Below are 16,235 nucleotides of genomic sequence, written 5' to 3'. Positions count from 1 at the left end.
ACAGTAGTGTAGAGAGCCAATGGGGGTAAGGGCAGAGAAGGGAGATGATGTGCGATTCATTGACGTGTGTAATGGGAAAAAAGCAGTGGGCCGCTGCAGCTATGTGATATCAGAAGAGCTCTGTCTTTTTCACTGTCTCCTCTCACTCTCTCTCTCCCACACACACTCAAACAGACACATGCTCACTTATGCTCCCTACTCACCCAAGATTGGATGTAATTATTGTGGCTCCTTTCATCTTCATTTTAAGTAGTGTACCAAACCTTCATGGTTTTACCATGTTATTGTCACAGCTAGCCCATGTGTTGACCTCTAAAAAGGTAGTGTTACAGAAAGCTTGGTTTTACCAGCAGCTTTTGAAAGAGAGTCGTTTTGTGTTTATAACTTGTTAATACAAGAGACACAGGTTCTCATGCATGACTGTGTGTTTGGCCCCTAGGAAGTATCATCCATGGGAACATCAGACCTAGTAGGAGCAGTGCACAGCATACTTGTTACTTCCGCACAGTGTCTGGCTGTTATTATGTTATGTTAATGGTGGCATTGTCATGGATCCTCCACTAGAGTCCTGTGTTCCTCCGCTCAGCACACACACTGCCGTGCAGGTCTCTGCACGGAATGTGATGATGTCACTGGATTCCTACCACACCGTACCACAATTCTAGACTATCTTCTCTCCCTTTTCTCTCCTTCCCCAATGACAATGGTCCAAAAATACGGACCATCCATTCTCAGTTTTCTCTTTCCTTCTCTCTCTGTCTGAATCTGTGTAAAGCTACATAGTGAGTGATGTGTGTAGGTTTGAAATATTCAGCTGAGTTGGATTTTGGAGGAAATCAAATATGACACCCAGATCCCCCCCATGTCAGCGGATTCCCCTTTCTACTCACACTCAGCATGGAGGTGTATTGACAGTAGAATGGGTCCCTCTGTCTGAAGGTTTTCTCATGGTCCAGCCTATTATTTTGCTTCCCTCTCGTTTGCTCTCTGTTGCTTTGCGTCCCCCCATCTCTCTCTCTCTCTCTCTCTCTCTCTCTCTCTCGCTCTCGCTCTCGCTCTCGCTCTCGCTCTCGCTCTCTCTCTCTCTCGCTCTTCCCTTTCCACCCACATCTTTGATGTTTTCACGTCCCAGGTGACTTAGTGTTGTTGTGCCCTTGAGCCAGATCTCTGCAGTACATATCTTGCTCCTCTGGTGGCTTTTCTACACAAGTCCTCCACATGGATTTTCCTGCTGGATGGCTTCTATATTTTTACATTTAGATGTTGTGATGTTTTATCCTATAGCCTTAGACTATGTTATCATTTTCTATAACTTGGTTTCATGTTTGTTTAGCCAAGGGGTAAAGCGGTCCCTGAGGAACAAATACTATAACTTTTTTTAGAATTCGGTAACTGACTTTCTGGAAGATCACACTGGTAGAGCTTTTATTAAGCGAATGTGCTTTTGCTGTAAGATTCATTTAATGTCAACTCATTTGGAACACTCATAGTTTGTCTGGTCTCAGAAGACCCATGCTGAGCTGCTACTAAGAGCTGTACAATACCAAGAAAACAGTCTTTGCTTCTTAGCTCTGCATGCTGTTATACAGTACATGCTCTCAATTCGCTCTGAAGGCAGACCCTCTTTAGTCATTTGTTATCTGTGTTCAACACACCAAAGGCCACCAGTTAATAAAAAATAATTTAAAAAAAGGCAATGTTCTGTTTTTGGCCTTTGATAGCCTTAAAAAAGGGGTGTGCGTCATGTGATTTTATTGATCATTATTGCATGATTTTCTATGTAATTTGATCAGACAGGCTACAGTACATTGAAATCATATGACATGATACTTCATGTTGTCTTCAAAGCCCCTGTGCAGAGTTGATTCGCTTGTGTAGTGGTTGTTGATTAACAGTGTGTGAGTGTGTGTGTGAGCATTTTTTGCAAGTGGGCTTGACTCTCTTCCTCCTCCACTGTAACCTCACGTGTTGCCTTGGTAACAGCCCCGTTCCAAAGCGGATGCTGTTACTGGGAAGGACCTGTGATCTACCAGTCACGTGTTCCAGCTGACTGTTCCATGGCACATCACGGTGCGTCACTCACTCCACTGTGTGCTTTTGAAGTAGACATTGTACTTACCCAGAATGCAAAGGAGGCTATTCCTCTGGAGCTGTGACAGCCAATGACAACCCAGCTTGGACGTGTGTGTGTGTGTGTGTGTGTGTGTGTGTGTGTGTGTGTGTGTGTGTGTGTGTGTGTGTGTGTGTGTGTGTGTGTGTGTGTGTGTGTGTGTGTGTGTGTGTGTGTGTGTGTGTGTGTGTGTGTGTGTGTGTGTGTGCGTGCGTGTCTGGGGACGTGTTTTGTCTGCAGAGTTGGCAGAACAAAGACTTGCTGGCCTATAAATAGTTGCCTCTTGTCTCATGTTGATGAACTGTGTCTGTCGTATCTCCAAATACCAGAGGCAGTCCAACAAAATCACATTTGAGAGAAGAACAAGCTATTTTGAAAAAAAGGGGTACATTTCCCAATCTTGGAGCTTTGCACTGACACATAGCAATACAATAGTGATGAATTACAGAAAAAATAATGTTCAAAGCATAAACAAAACCAAGAATCACTGTTTTCAGGATCAATATTGAGGCGTCAGTGTCTATAATATGGTGACGGGGGGAGGGTGTGTGCAAAGCCGTCCGAAAGGGATAGAGATAAACTGGGGGGGGGGGGGGGGGGGGGGGGGGGGTGTTCATGCCAGATAGTGGGACCCAGGCTGTCTCCTGTCTGATCTATGTGGGGCGTGTGTTAAGGGGGTGGATGTGGGAGGGTGGGGTGTCCTTAATACCGGAGGGAAAGTCCCCTTAATCCCTCCTCAAACTGTCCCCATTGACTAGTTGTGCCCCCCGAAATAGCGTCTGGCGGCATTGTTGTGCCCTGCAGGTCCCCACCAGCCCTCCACCTCCCTGTTGTTTGGATAGGAAGCCCCCTTATACACACACATAGAAACATGTGCACACACACACACAAACACACACGTGCATGCACGCACACACACACACTCCCTTTGTGGGGGAAAAGAGCTGATAAGCAGGATGACAATAAATAGTCTCGTGCTGGCAGTGGCGGAGGGAGGGAGAGAGAGAGACAGAAGGAGGGAGAGAGAACAACAGAGTGAGGAGAGTGGGATGACATGGTTGACCCCTTTTAGCAAAAGTATTTGTTTCAGCTGCTATTTTCAGTGTCCCCCTCCCTCCCTATCCTTGGATATCACGATTACATTTTCCCCCCTCCCCCCTCTGAGAGAGCGTGAGTGAGAGACGGGGGAGGAAGTTCTATCTACTAGTATGGTAAGTCAGGGTGTGCTCCCTGTCCTAGACCCTGCCATCTCTAGGGACCTTTCTGCGTGATCTCTGGGAGATCTGGGATGACATAAAGAGTGGGCAAGAGGGAGGGAGAGGGAGAAAAGGATTTGGCATTTTGTATGTCGGAGACAGACAAACACTTACAGAGGGGATTGTTTACTTCTCTTGGAAGGTTAGATACAGAAGCTAACCTCTCTTCCTCTTCACCTCTCTGCCTCCATCCCTTCATTGCGTGGAGCATCAAGGAAGAGTTATTTTGGGTGTCCTGCTGGGTTGGGATTTGTTATTTTTTTGCCTTGGTCACCTGACATAATGGCATCTTGCTCTTCCCTGTCCCTCTCCCTGTGCTGTGCTGTGTACTGAGTGTGGTTTTGCTTGGAACAGAGCTAATTGAGAGCTCAGGTTTCACTCCTGAACTGCAGAGAGAGAGGGGGAAACATGGCTGTGGAAGAGGCAGCAGACTTCCTGACAATAGTAAGTGTTCCCTGGAATTGTTTCAATGTTTTGTATCACTACTCTGCCTTGTGAGGAGTTGTGAAAGGGGATTGTGGTGAGGAGTTAGTATGGTGTTTCGATTTGATTTGATATCCTGGACTGTGAAGAGCTCAGAGGTCACCAGTCCCTATAGTATAGCCATGTGGTGCAGCGTAGTGCATGGACGCAGGATGGTTACGGGACACAAACATGTAGCTATCTGTGTTGGAGAGGCTGGTTCTCCTACTACAGAGGACATTTTGTTTGTTTGGCATAAGGGCATAAGGGAATAACACTGGTGGCAATATGGGCTTTGTCATTTCCAGTATGTGTTTGCACTAGAGCGAACTATCTGAAGGATGCTCTTTGTCAGGGATCCAGCGCAAACCAGCTGACCTTGACAGGTAATGTGATAAGGGAAAATCAGATGTGCAGCGTAGAGCATCGTGCTGCTTGCACAGGGAATTTCTTAAGGCTTTGTGGATGGCTTGAATTTGGTGGATAATCTCTCCACTGATAATTGTCCTCTGATCTGCTATACAAGTGTGTGTGTGTGTGTGTGTGTGTGTGTGTGTGTGTGTGTGTGTGTGTGTGTGTGTGTGTGTGTGTGTGTGTGTGTGTGTGTGTGTGTGTGTGTGTGTGTGTGTGTGTGTGTGTGTGTGTGTGTGTGCACGCAAACCATTGTAGCACTGACCTAGAGATAACTTCTTTCCCTTCCCTATATTTAGTCCCTGGGTGTGGGCTCTCATATCTAGATGTATATAGTTGTATAAGAGTTATTGCATGTTGAACTCCCGAGTGACGCAGTGGTCTTTGGCACGGCATCGCCGTCCTAGAGGCGTCACTACAGACCCGGGTTCGATCCCGGGTTGTATCACAACCGGCCTTGATTGGGATTCCCATAGGGCGGTGCACAATTGGCCCAGCGTTGTCCGGGTTAGGGGAGTGTTTGGCCGGGGGGGTTTACTTAGCTTATCGCGCTCTAGCAACTCCTTGTGGCATGCCAGGCACCTGCAGGCTGACCCCATCGTCAGTTGAACAGTGTTTCCTCCAACACATTGGTGCGGCTGGCTTCCAGGGTTAAGTGGGCGGATGTTAAGAAGCGTGATTTGGAGGGTCATGTTTCGGAGGACGCATGACTCGACTTTCGCCTCCCGAGCCCCGTTGGAAAGTTGCAGCGATGAGACAAGATCGAAATTTGGGATAAAAAGGGGGTAAAATACAACAACAATATAGCGCCTTCGGAAACTATTCAGACCCCTTGACTTTTTCCACATTTTGTTACGTTACAGCCTTATTCTTTTCTTAGAAAAAAAAGAAACGTCCCTATTTCAGGACCCTGTCTTTCAAAGATAATTCATAAAAATCCACAGATTCACAGATCTTCATTGTAAAGGGTTTAAACACTTTTTCCCATGCTTGTTAAATGAACCATAAACAATTAATGAACATGCACCTGTGGAACGGTCGTTAAGACACTAACAGCTTACAGACGGTAGGCAATTAAGGTCACAGTTATGAAAGCTTAGGACACTAAAGAGGCCTTTCTACTGACTGTGTGAAAAGAAAGATGCCCAGGGTCACTGCTCATCTGCGTGAACGTGCCTTAGATATGCTGCAAGGAGGCATGAGGAATGCAGATGTGGCCAGGGAAATAAATTGCAATGTCCGTGCTGTGAGACGCCTAAGACAGCGCTACAGGGAGTCAAGACGGACAGCTGATCGTCCTCGCAGTGGCAGACCACGTGTAACAACACCTGCACAGGATCGGTACATCCGAACATCACACCTGCGGGACAGGTACAGGATAGCAACAACAACTGCCCGAGTTACACCAGGAACGCACAATCCCTCCATCAGTGCTCAGACTGTCCGCAATAGGCTGAGAGAGGCTGGACTGATGGCTTGTAGGCCTGTGGTAAGGCAGGTCCTCACCAGACATCACCGGCAACAACGTTGCCTATGGGCACAAACCCACCGTCGCTGGACCAGACAGGACTGGCAAAAAGTGCTCTTCACTGAGGAGTCACAGTTTTGTCTCACCACAGGTGATGGTCGGATTCGTGTTTATCGTCGAAGGAATGAGCGTTACACCGAGGCCTGTACTCTGGAGCGGAATCGATTTGGAGGTGCAGGGTCCGTCATGGTCTGGGGTGTTGTCACAGCATCATCGGACTGAGCTTGTTGTCATTGCAGGCAATCTCAATGCTGTGCGTTACAGGGAAGACATCCTCCTCCCTCATGTGGTACCCTTCCTGCAGGCTCATCCTGACATGACCCTCCAGCATGACAATGCCACCAGCCATACTGCTCATTCTGTGCGTGATTTCCTGCAAGACAGGAATGTCAGTGTTCTGCCATGGCCAGCGAAGAGCCCGGATCTCAATCCCATTGAGCACATCTGGGACCTGTTGGATCAGAGGGTGGGGGCTAGGGCCATTCCCCCCAGAAATGTCCTAGAACTTGCAGGTGCCTTGGTGGAAGAGTGGGGTAACATCTCACAGCAAGAACTGGCCAATCTGGTGCAGTCCATGAGGAGGAGATGCACTGCAGTACTTAATGCAGCTCGTGGCCACACCAGACACTGACTGTTACTTTCCCCCTTTGTTCAAGGACACATTATTTCCATTTCTATTAGTCACATGTCTGTGGAAGTCACATGTCTGTGGAACATGTTCAGTTTATGTCTCAGTTGTTGAATCTTGTAATGTTCATACAAATATTTACACATGTTAAGTTTGCTGAAAATAAACGCAGTTGACAGTGAGAGGATGTTTCTTTTTTTGCTGAGTTTACACACAATACCCCATAATGACAAAGCAAAACACAGGTTTTAATTTTTTTGCAAATGTATATATACATTTCTACATACCTGATTTACATAAGTATTCAGACCCTTTGCTATGAAACTCGAAGTTGAGCTCAGGTGCATCCTGCTTCCATTGATAATCCTTAAGATGTTTCTAAAACTTAATTGGAGTCCACCTGTGGTAAATTCAATTGATTGGACATGATTTAGAAAGGCACACACCTGTCTATATAAGGTCCCACAGGAACTGTCTGTAGAGCTCCGAGACATGATTGTGTCACGGCACAGATCAGGGGAATGGTATCAAAACATTTCTGCAGCATTGAAGGTCCCCAAGAACACAGTGGCCTCCATCATTCTTGAATGGTATAAGTTTGGAACCTCCAAGACTCTTCTTAGAGCTGGCCGCCCGGCCAAACTGAGCAAACGGGGAGAAGGGCCTTGGTCGGGGAGGTGACCAAGAAACCGATGGTCACTTTGACAGAGATCCAGAGTTCCTCTGTGGAGATGGGAGAGCCTTCCAGAAGGAAAACCATCTCTGCAGCACTCCACCAATCAGCCCTTTATGGTAGAGTGGCCAGACGGAATCCACTCCTCAGTAAAAGGCATATGACAGCCCGCTTGGAGTTTTCCAAAAGGCACCTAAAGACTCTCAGACCATGAGAAACAAGATTCTCTGGTCTGATGAAACCAAGATTGAGCTCTTTGGCCTGAATGCCAAGCGTCACGTCTGGAGGAAACCTGGCACCAGCCCTACGGTGAAGCATGGTGGTGGCAGCATCATGCTGTGGGGATGTTTTTCAGTGGCAGGGACTGGGAGTCAAGTCAGGATAGAGGCAAAGATGAACGGAGCAAAGTACGGAGAGATCCTTGATGAAAACCTGCTCCAGAGCGCTCAGGACCTCAGACTGGGGTGAAGGTTCACCTTCCAACAGAGCAATGACCCTAAGCATACAGCCAAGACAACACAGGAGTGGCTTCGGGACAAGTCTCTGAATGTCATTGAGTGGCCCAGCCAGAGCCCGGGCTTTAACCCAATCGAACATCTCTGGAGAGACCTGAAAATAGCTGTGCCGCAACGCTCCCCATCCAACCTGACAGAGCTTTAGAGGATCTGCAGAGAAGCTTGTTGCGTCATACCAAGAAGACTGAATGCTGTTATTGCTGCCAAAGGTGCTTCAACAAAGTACTGAGTAAAGGGTCTGAATAGTTATGTAAATGTCATAAATATATTTATTTTTTTCATAAATTTGCAATAATTTCTGAAAAACAGTTTTTGCTTTGTCATTATGGGGTGTCGTGTTTAGATTGATGAGGAGAAAAAACGATTTGATCAATTTTAGAATAAGGCTGTAACGTCACAAAATGTGGAAAAAGTTAAGGGGTCTGAATACTTTCTGAGCTGAGAGCACAGCATGTGCAGGTACCAGTGTTTTTGTTGTATTTTTTGAGATTCCATCTTAGGTTAGAATCAGAAGGATGCCCTCGCTAGCCACATTTTCAGCCAATCACATGTCGTCTAACTAAGTGACTCACAGCCTGTGAGTCAAAGATAGAGATGGAAGTCCACATAGAGATGTGTAGAGATCATAGAGATAATATTTAGATCAATATTATTGAAGGAAGCTAATTCATTTATTTCAATTGACTGATTTCCTTATATGAACTTTAACTCAGTAAAATCTTTGAAATTGTTGTATGTTGCATTTATATTTTTGTTCAGTACACATCTGGTATAGTCAGTCATTTCCCTTGCATCCTTTACACTTCAACATTATATATACTGTAGGCCGGATTTTCTGTTTTGTCAATTTTTTTCATGGTATTAACCATTATGTAACTGCATGTAACTTTGAGCATGACCTATGGGGATGATTTGCTAATGATAAATAGAAGTGCTTACGATCCTGCTGTCAATACTTTCCCATTATAAGCCATGAACTATTCTAGTACTGGTCCACATCCATCTAATGTACACCAATGGCCCTTTGAGAAAAACATCATTTGCAATGATATTTGTCTAACTAATAGTTCCACAATGAATGTATTAACCTGTCAATAGTGTTGTTTTTCGACAATGGAAAGTGCGTGTCTGTGTGGTGGTTGGATGCTTTTTGGCACCAATCGGCATTCTAAGCTCATGTGGCCCTAGGCTGTGTTTTTGTATCGATGGAGGCCAGGGATAAATGAGACAATGATGCGGGTTCTGGGCTCAAACTGAGCTAACCAGCAGCCTGGAGCACAGACATCAACATGCCGTGTGTGTGCGCGAGTATATTTGTATGTAGAATATAGAAGATATGTGTGTGTGTGGGTGGGTGGATGCTTTGCAGTGCCTCTGTGTGGGTATGTCTGTTTTTTTGTTCTACTACCTACTTGTCACATTGACATCATGTGGGGGATATCGCAAAGAAAATCACTCCACACAAAACATTAACCCCTGGACTCAATGATGTCATAAGTGATATTTGGGCCAAACACTAATTCAACAAAACTCTTTGCAGCGCTACTCTGCCTCAATATTGGATTGTCATTTTTATAGCAGCTTAACAGAAAATGTGCCACATGTTTGCTGTTGATATGCTGTTGGCCTAAGTGGAGCTGTATCATAATTCAGACTGAATTAGTAAATAAGAGCTTTCTCTTTAACAGGGAATCAGTCGTCAGTCAGAACGACGGAGCCTCACTCCCTTTAACTATCTAACAGTAGATTAATGCTATTCCTTCAGGCTTAGCCTACTCTTTAATGGCCTAATTTCTTTGAACTTCTGATCTGCAAAGTTTAATCATATTTTCAAAGCTAATCTCTCTCCATCCTCTGTAATGCTTTACACACAAAGACGATTTTCTCCCTCCGACTTGAATGCGATGGGATGGTATTTGAAATGGCGGTCACCCGTGTCACTAGTCATTTGCCTGTGATGGAGAGACTGGTTTTAAAAGACTGTTGCCTAGTAGCTTTATATACTGTACTGTAGTCTGGCCAATTCTGTGTTGAGCCAGGGCCACTTGGGTCACTGAACTCAGTGTGCCTTCAAATTGAACGTCTTATCTTTGGAGGCCTCTGCTCCAACTTCCTTGACAGTGCGTCCCCTTTAGATACGCTGGAGCAGAATGTTGAAGAAGGGGAATCTGGGTGATTCCTTTATGATTAATGATAGACATGCAAATCATCTGCTGTAAAAACTCCACATGATCACTCCACCGTTGTCTTGGTGAGAGTGGTGACAGTGGTGAAAGTTATTGTGAAATAAATGTCAGACAAACATAAGTCAGTTATGTAGGCTTGAATGGGAGGGCTCTTCAATGAAAGTTATACTTCAGAGGGGCACTAGCACTGTATCCACGATACCACCATCCGTGATCCTATACTTTGTATGTTGACATGGGTTGAGGCATAAATTAATGTTTGGTTGTCTGACTGTCAACAGCAATGAGACACCATAACGCTAAGTGGCCTCACATGTTGATGTCAGAGGTCTGAGTTAAGAGTCAAGCATCTGACACTGAACAAACCTCAGAGCCAGTAGCCACTCTATCATAGACTATTCTCAGAGATCCTTGACAGTCACTTACAGCATGCGCTTGTTATGTAACCACCACACACTGTGGGAAAGTGTGTCTGCTTGTAATGTAACCACCACACACTGTGGGAAAGTGTGTCTGCTTGTAATGTAACCACCACACACTGTGGGAAAGTGTGTCTGCTTGTTATGTAACCACCACACACTGTGGGAAAGTGTGTCTGCTTGTAATGTAACCACCACACACTGTGGGAAAGTGTGTCTGCTTGTAATGTAACCACCACACACTGTGGGAAAGTGTGTCTGCTTGTTATGTAACCACCACACACTGTGGGAAAGTGTGTCTGCTTGTTATGTAACCACCACACACTGTGGGAAAGTGTGTCTGCTTGTTATGTAACCACCACACACTGTGGGAAAGTGTGTCTGCTTGTAATGTAACCACCACACACTGTGGGAAAGTGTGTCTGCTTGTTATGTAACCACCACACACTGTGGGAAAGTGTGTCTGCTTGTTATGTAACCACCACACACTGTGGGAAAGTGTGTCTGCTTGTAATGTAACCACCACACACTGTGGGAAAGTGTGTCTGCTTGTTATGTAACCACCACACACTGTGGGAAAGTGTGTCTGCTTGTAATGTAACCACCACACACTGTGGGAAAGTGTGTCTGCTTGTTTTGTAACCACCACACACTGTGGGAAAGTGTGTCTGCTTGTAATGTAACCACCACACACTGTGGGAAAGTGTGTCTGCTTGTTATGTAACCACCACACACTGTGGGAAAGTGTGTCTGCTTGTTATGTAACCACCACACACTGTGGGAAAGTGTGTCTGCTTGTTATGTAACCACCACACACTGTGGGAAAGTGTGTCTGCTTGTAATGTAACCACCACACACTGTGGGAAAGTGTGTCTGCTTGTAATGTAACCACCACACACTGTGGGAAAGTGTGTCTGCTTGTAATGTAACCACCACACACTGTGGGAAAGTGTGTCTGCTTGTAATGTAACCACCACACACTGTGGGAAAGTGTGTCTGCTTGTGCGTTTGCGCTAGAAAAAAACCTGAATAATAAACCTATGACACTTGTCCTCATGTTTTGAAGATTTTTTTGGGGGGTACAGAGCTCAATGTCACGACAAATCATTGAGATAATGTGTTGTCTCTAACTGAGAAAATAAGAATTGGAGGAAGGGTGCTAGGAGTAATTTAATGACACGGTCTGGAATGGATTTTGTTCTGAAATGAGGGAAGGAGTCTGCCAACTAGCTGAGTCTGGAGAGAAGCCAGCAGTACTAACTGTTCACAATGAAGGACAGGGGTTACCAGTGTTTTAGGTCAAGGAGGAGTTGTCCAAAGCTTTGTACAGGAGAGATATACCTTTAGAGGCATTTGAGTCATAGGATGGAAAGTTCTCACCTGTTTTGAAATTACCCCTCCTCAGATTCACATTGCCATTGAGAATCACTGCCTCTGCCATGTGCCAAACAATGCCCTTTAGCTATGTTAATATTCATAGTTACAGCACTACGGTTATATTACAGAAAATGCCCAGGTGTTTAAATGAGAAACATTATGGCATTTGTCCATATACTGTTACATTAGTCTCTTCAAAGACGAAAGCAATGAAGTTGCATTAATAGTTCACTGCCACTGTTCTGCCAAAGAGGCTTGTGTTTGGAAAAGGAAACAGGCATTTATGTATCCTATGATACTAAGATCTTTGGTAATATGTTGTTCTCCCTCACTCTCACTCTCACACACACACACACACACACACGCACGCACGCACGCACGCACGCACGCACGCACGCACGCACGCACGCACACGCACACACACACACACACACACACACACACACACACACACACACACACACACACACACACACTCTTCTGACATTGCTCCCACAGTCCACTCTGAGTCCCTATCACTGGAGCAATCTGGAAGAATGTCTTGTTCATTTGTCAAGCCATCAGAGCTATTCCTGGAAAAGTATGGGGGTGGGGAATAGGTTGTGGCACATGTTGTTTGGGTCTGCCAGTTTACTGTAAGTGTCTCTGGAAACGGGCTAAATTTAGAAGGTCTGGGCATTGGTTAATTCAGGGGAATTTAGCCTCGGAGACCATTTGATGTAGCAGTCTATCTCAACTGCATGCTCTGATGGCATGTGTACTGGTGCTGGGTTTTGGAAATCAACTTCATACAATTACAACAAGCAAAGGTGCAGACTTTGCTATGTGTCCGTTTCTGTTGTGTAATGTCCCAGACATAAACAGAACAATCTGACGTGAGCTGGCACGACAGACAAGCACACATAAGCACACTCATACATACACAGACACATGCATGCACAGACACAGACGCACATACCCGTCTACACACAAACAATTGTTAGATGGGCAAACCCCAAAATGGCTTGTGTCATCATTTTTTTTGTTCACAAAGCCCTCTCTATTTTAAAATAAAGAAGAGCAAAGCAGAAAGGAGGGATAATACAGTACATTCTTTGTTTCTAGAAGAGGAGGACTGAGAGAGTTGTCTCCTGAGAATGTCTTTTCTTATCTTTACTGTTAGAGAGAGGTCTCTGTATTGACAATCAGGACCACCCACCCTTGTCTTACTCTGGAGTCGTGAGATATTTGGGTTTGTCGCTGCTGGCATCACAACGTCCTTGGATCTGATACGAAGAAAGGATGACGTAGAAGGCCAGTTTGTTGGGATAGTAGCTCAATTTATTTGGCTGGATCTTTGGGATGTGTTATTTCTGTCCACCGTTACCGTACTTTGCAATACAGTTCAAATGTAGCTACAGTTCTACACAAAACAAAAGACCTTTGGGTTTTTGGGATTTGAGAAAGACATGACTCTGGTACAGTATCTGAGATTTTTGGTTTGTGTGTAATACCTGTGTTTGCATGGGTGTGTGTGACTGTTTATGGCAGTGACTCCCTGAGAACGTGAACCGATGTTTTCATTCTAGCCTTCTGCTGTTGAGCAGTAGACACATGTCTGTATAGTATGTGGACTGTATTTGACCTATATTTCTCTCTCTCTCCATCCTTAGTCGGACAGCAATGCCAGTTACCTGCGAGCAGCGCGGGCTGGGAACCTTGAAAAGGCCCTGGATTACCTGAAGTCTGGGGTGGAAATCAACATCTGCAACCAGGTGGGTGGCTTAATATCCAACATCTGCTGCTCAGTTCATTCATTTTGTACATAATACATTACTTTTAATGTAACTGAAACTATATGCATCAAATACATTTAATCCTGTGGCTGTGTGATAATTGTGTAACATTGTAGTTAACAAGGCCACAACACAAATCACTCATTTCAATGGACTTGAAAGGCATAGCAGCTCCTCGTCTGAATAATCTCACGCCATGTGTACAATCTGTCTGTTCTACAGAGAATGTATGGGTGCCAGAGATGTATATTAACACTTTGTCATTTCTTTCAGAATGGATTGAACGCTCTTCATCTGGCCTCTAAGGAGGGTCATGTGGAGGTGGTGGCTGAGCTGCTGAAGCTAGAAGCCAATGTGGACGCAGCAACCAAGGTTAGTCCCACTCTGCATCTATTACTGCTTTGTTGCTGTCGGCCAACACTGTAGGGCCACATGTAGCGGAGTTGGTTTAGTGAACAGTATGCATGATGAGTAACATTTGCCTGAGACCTGAAGACTTGTGTTAGCTCCTAGGGCTGATATTCAGTGGACTTAGCTTCGAGGTGTGCAGATGACAAAGGTTCTGGACCCAGTTGGTCACAAGCACAACATGAGCCGAGCATTCAGTGGTTAGCATTGGTGTGGCCAGCAGCATGTCCATGTTTGTTCATAGAAAGACTTGGAGACTGTGGCTACCATTAGTGTTCCCTCTCTTCCATTGAAAGCAGACACAGGTTATATATAAACGCTGAGCACTATGAAAAATTCAACACTAAGGACAGCCTTCAAACTACTCAAACACCGAGCAGAGACTAGGAACTCTCACGAAAGCGGTTGTCTTTACCAGCTGTTGTCTTTATCCATAGGTCAAACATGCTCACCTCCTCATGTTCAGCACTGTACTCTATGTGAGTTATGTTGATATTGTGCAACAGTGTTGCTGACATCAGAGACTCCATCACGTGGATGCTCGGGGTCAACACACCGCTCAGAACCCGCTTGCAGTTTATTAAAAACGACACCGGTTTTATTTATGGTGGTGGTACGAGGGCCCCTTGTTTATGTGCTGGACGTGGTACATCGGAAGTGACACATCAATGGCAGCCAGGGCCAGCGGGAGGCCAGAGCGAGAATGCCAGCGCTACAAAGGCATAACTGAGGTTTGGCAAGGCGGTGCGGGGAATGGTACACTGGGACAGGTGGGGGAGAGATTAACTGGCATGCCTCTCATTCTCCTCTCTAATGCAGAAAGGAAACACCGCTCTTCACATAGCCTCCCTGGCCGGCCAAACGGAAGTGGTGAAAGAGCTGGTCACCAATGGAGCCAATGTCAACGCACAGTCTCAGGTAGGGTATCCATAACACACACACATAACTCAGGTCAGAGAAACAGAACATATCAGAACACACCATTAAACACACATTCAAACGACAAGGAGTCTGTATAGGACTCACACTGTATTCCACGATGGAAAGCTTTTAACATATTAACATTACCATATCTTTATCATTGAAACATCTACACAACCATATCTCTATATATCTGTTCACCACTTGAAAATCGTTCATTTGAGAGATCTGCCAGAGCAGCGGTATTAGTCTGTCAGGGTTGTGACTGGGAATATACTCTCTAGGATTGTGCTGTCCATGCGTTTCACATCTCTGAGACAGGGGGAAATATCCTTTCATCAAAAATCCCAATCTTGCCCCATTGAGACATTCCTCAGATCAATAGCAATAAACTGGGCTGACAAAGATCAATGGAATGTTTCACTCCACCAAAGAGTGCTTTGTATAGTACTGTATGAATTGTCTGAGCTGTGGTATGATAAAGTATAATATATTTGTCTGTCATATTATAGGCTACTCTGTGTGCTTTATGATTGATTGTTGAGTTTCCTGTTGGTCCTCTCTTGTAGAATGGCTTCACCCCACTGTACATGGCTGCCCAGGAGAACCATCTGGAGGTGGTTCGCTTCCTCCTGGAACACAACTCCAGCCAGAGTATGGCCACCGAGGTGTGTGTCCCCGCCCACCCTGCCTGTTATGTTGTTCACTGCTCTCCTCCCCCTCTCTCTCCCTGCCTCCATATTATCTACAGCTTTACATGCTTACCTCCATCCTCTCCCCCACCTCTTTTACTCTCTATACATCACCTCTTTCTTTCTCTATTTCCATCTCCCTCTTTCTCTCTGTTACTACCTCCCTCTCTTTCACTCACTCTCTCCCATTCTCACTCTATTGCTCTCTCTCTCTTCCTCGCTCTCCCTCTCTCTCTCTCTCTCTCTCTCTCTCTCCCTCTCTCTCTGTGGTGGGTTCAGGGACTCCAACAGGCAGCGCCTCATTGATTGGTAGTGTATAGTAGAGCTGAATGACCTTGAGCAGGCCAGAGATAAGGTCCCTTATACCCTCTATGGTCTGGTTTACACTGAGAGCTGCCTGCTGCTGGAGCCAGGATCTGCTGCCTGTAAGGAAAAGCCACCAGTACAACCAGTTAAAACCACTGGTCCAGTCCACAAAAACTGTCCATGAGAACCCCCCCCCCCCCCCCCCCCCCCCCCCCCCCCCACACACACACACACACACACACACACACACACACACTGTAATGGGAATTATGTAAGGGATTAGACGTGGGAGAGAAGTGCCCTATACTGTGTTATGTAATGTATACAGTTTATCCTCCTGCACGCTGTCAGATGTACTGTATATAGAGTGAAATGTGAAGTATCTGTTTGATGTTTGACGAAGTGCAATAGATTTGGGGATTTTAGGCAAGTAAAATAGTTGGTTAGACTTTGAGGAATATACTGTAGATGTATTATTTAAATTGATTTCATGACGTCATCTGTCCGACATTTGATACTTGTGGACATGTAACATTGTGTCCTTAGTAACACAGTATTATAGTCCCAA

The 16,235-nt window shown here is 45.4% G+C and overlaps 1 protein-coding gene across 1 annotated transcript in view; it reads left to right on the top strand.

Moving 5' to 3' along the window:
- LOC120046589 (ankyrin-3-like) overlaps positions 1-16,235 on the top strand; it is a 144,415-nt gene that overhangs the window by 48,829 nt on the left and 79,351 nt on the right. Inside the window, exons 2-5 of the mRNA XM_038991954.1 lie at positions 13,218-13,319; positions 13,614-13,712; positions 14,568-14,666; positions 15,239-15,337. Coding sequence (XP_038847882.1) covers positions 13,218-13,319; positions 13,614-13,712; positions 14,568-14,666; positions 15,239-15,337 — 399 coding nt within the window. The remainder of the gene's footprint in view (positions 1-13,217; positions 13,320-13,613; positions 13,713-14,567; positions 14,667-15,238; positions 15,338-16,235) is intronic.

Source organism: Salvelinus namaycush, chromosome 4, assembly GCF_016432855.1.
Source record: "Salvelinus namaycush isolate Seneca chromosome 4, SaNama_1.0, whole genome shotgun sequence".
Classification (NCBI taxonomy): domain Eukaryota; kingdom Metazoa; phylum Chordata; class Actinopteri; order Salmoniformes; family Salmonidae; genus Salvelinus; species Salvelinus namaycush.
The sequence above is the reverse complement of the archived record's forward strand: the minus strand, read 5'-3'. Positions and strand labels throughout refer to the sequence as shown.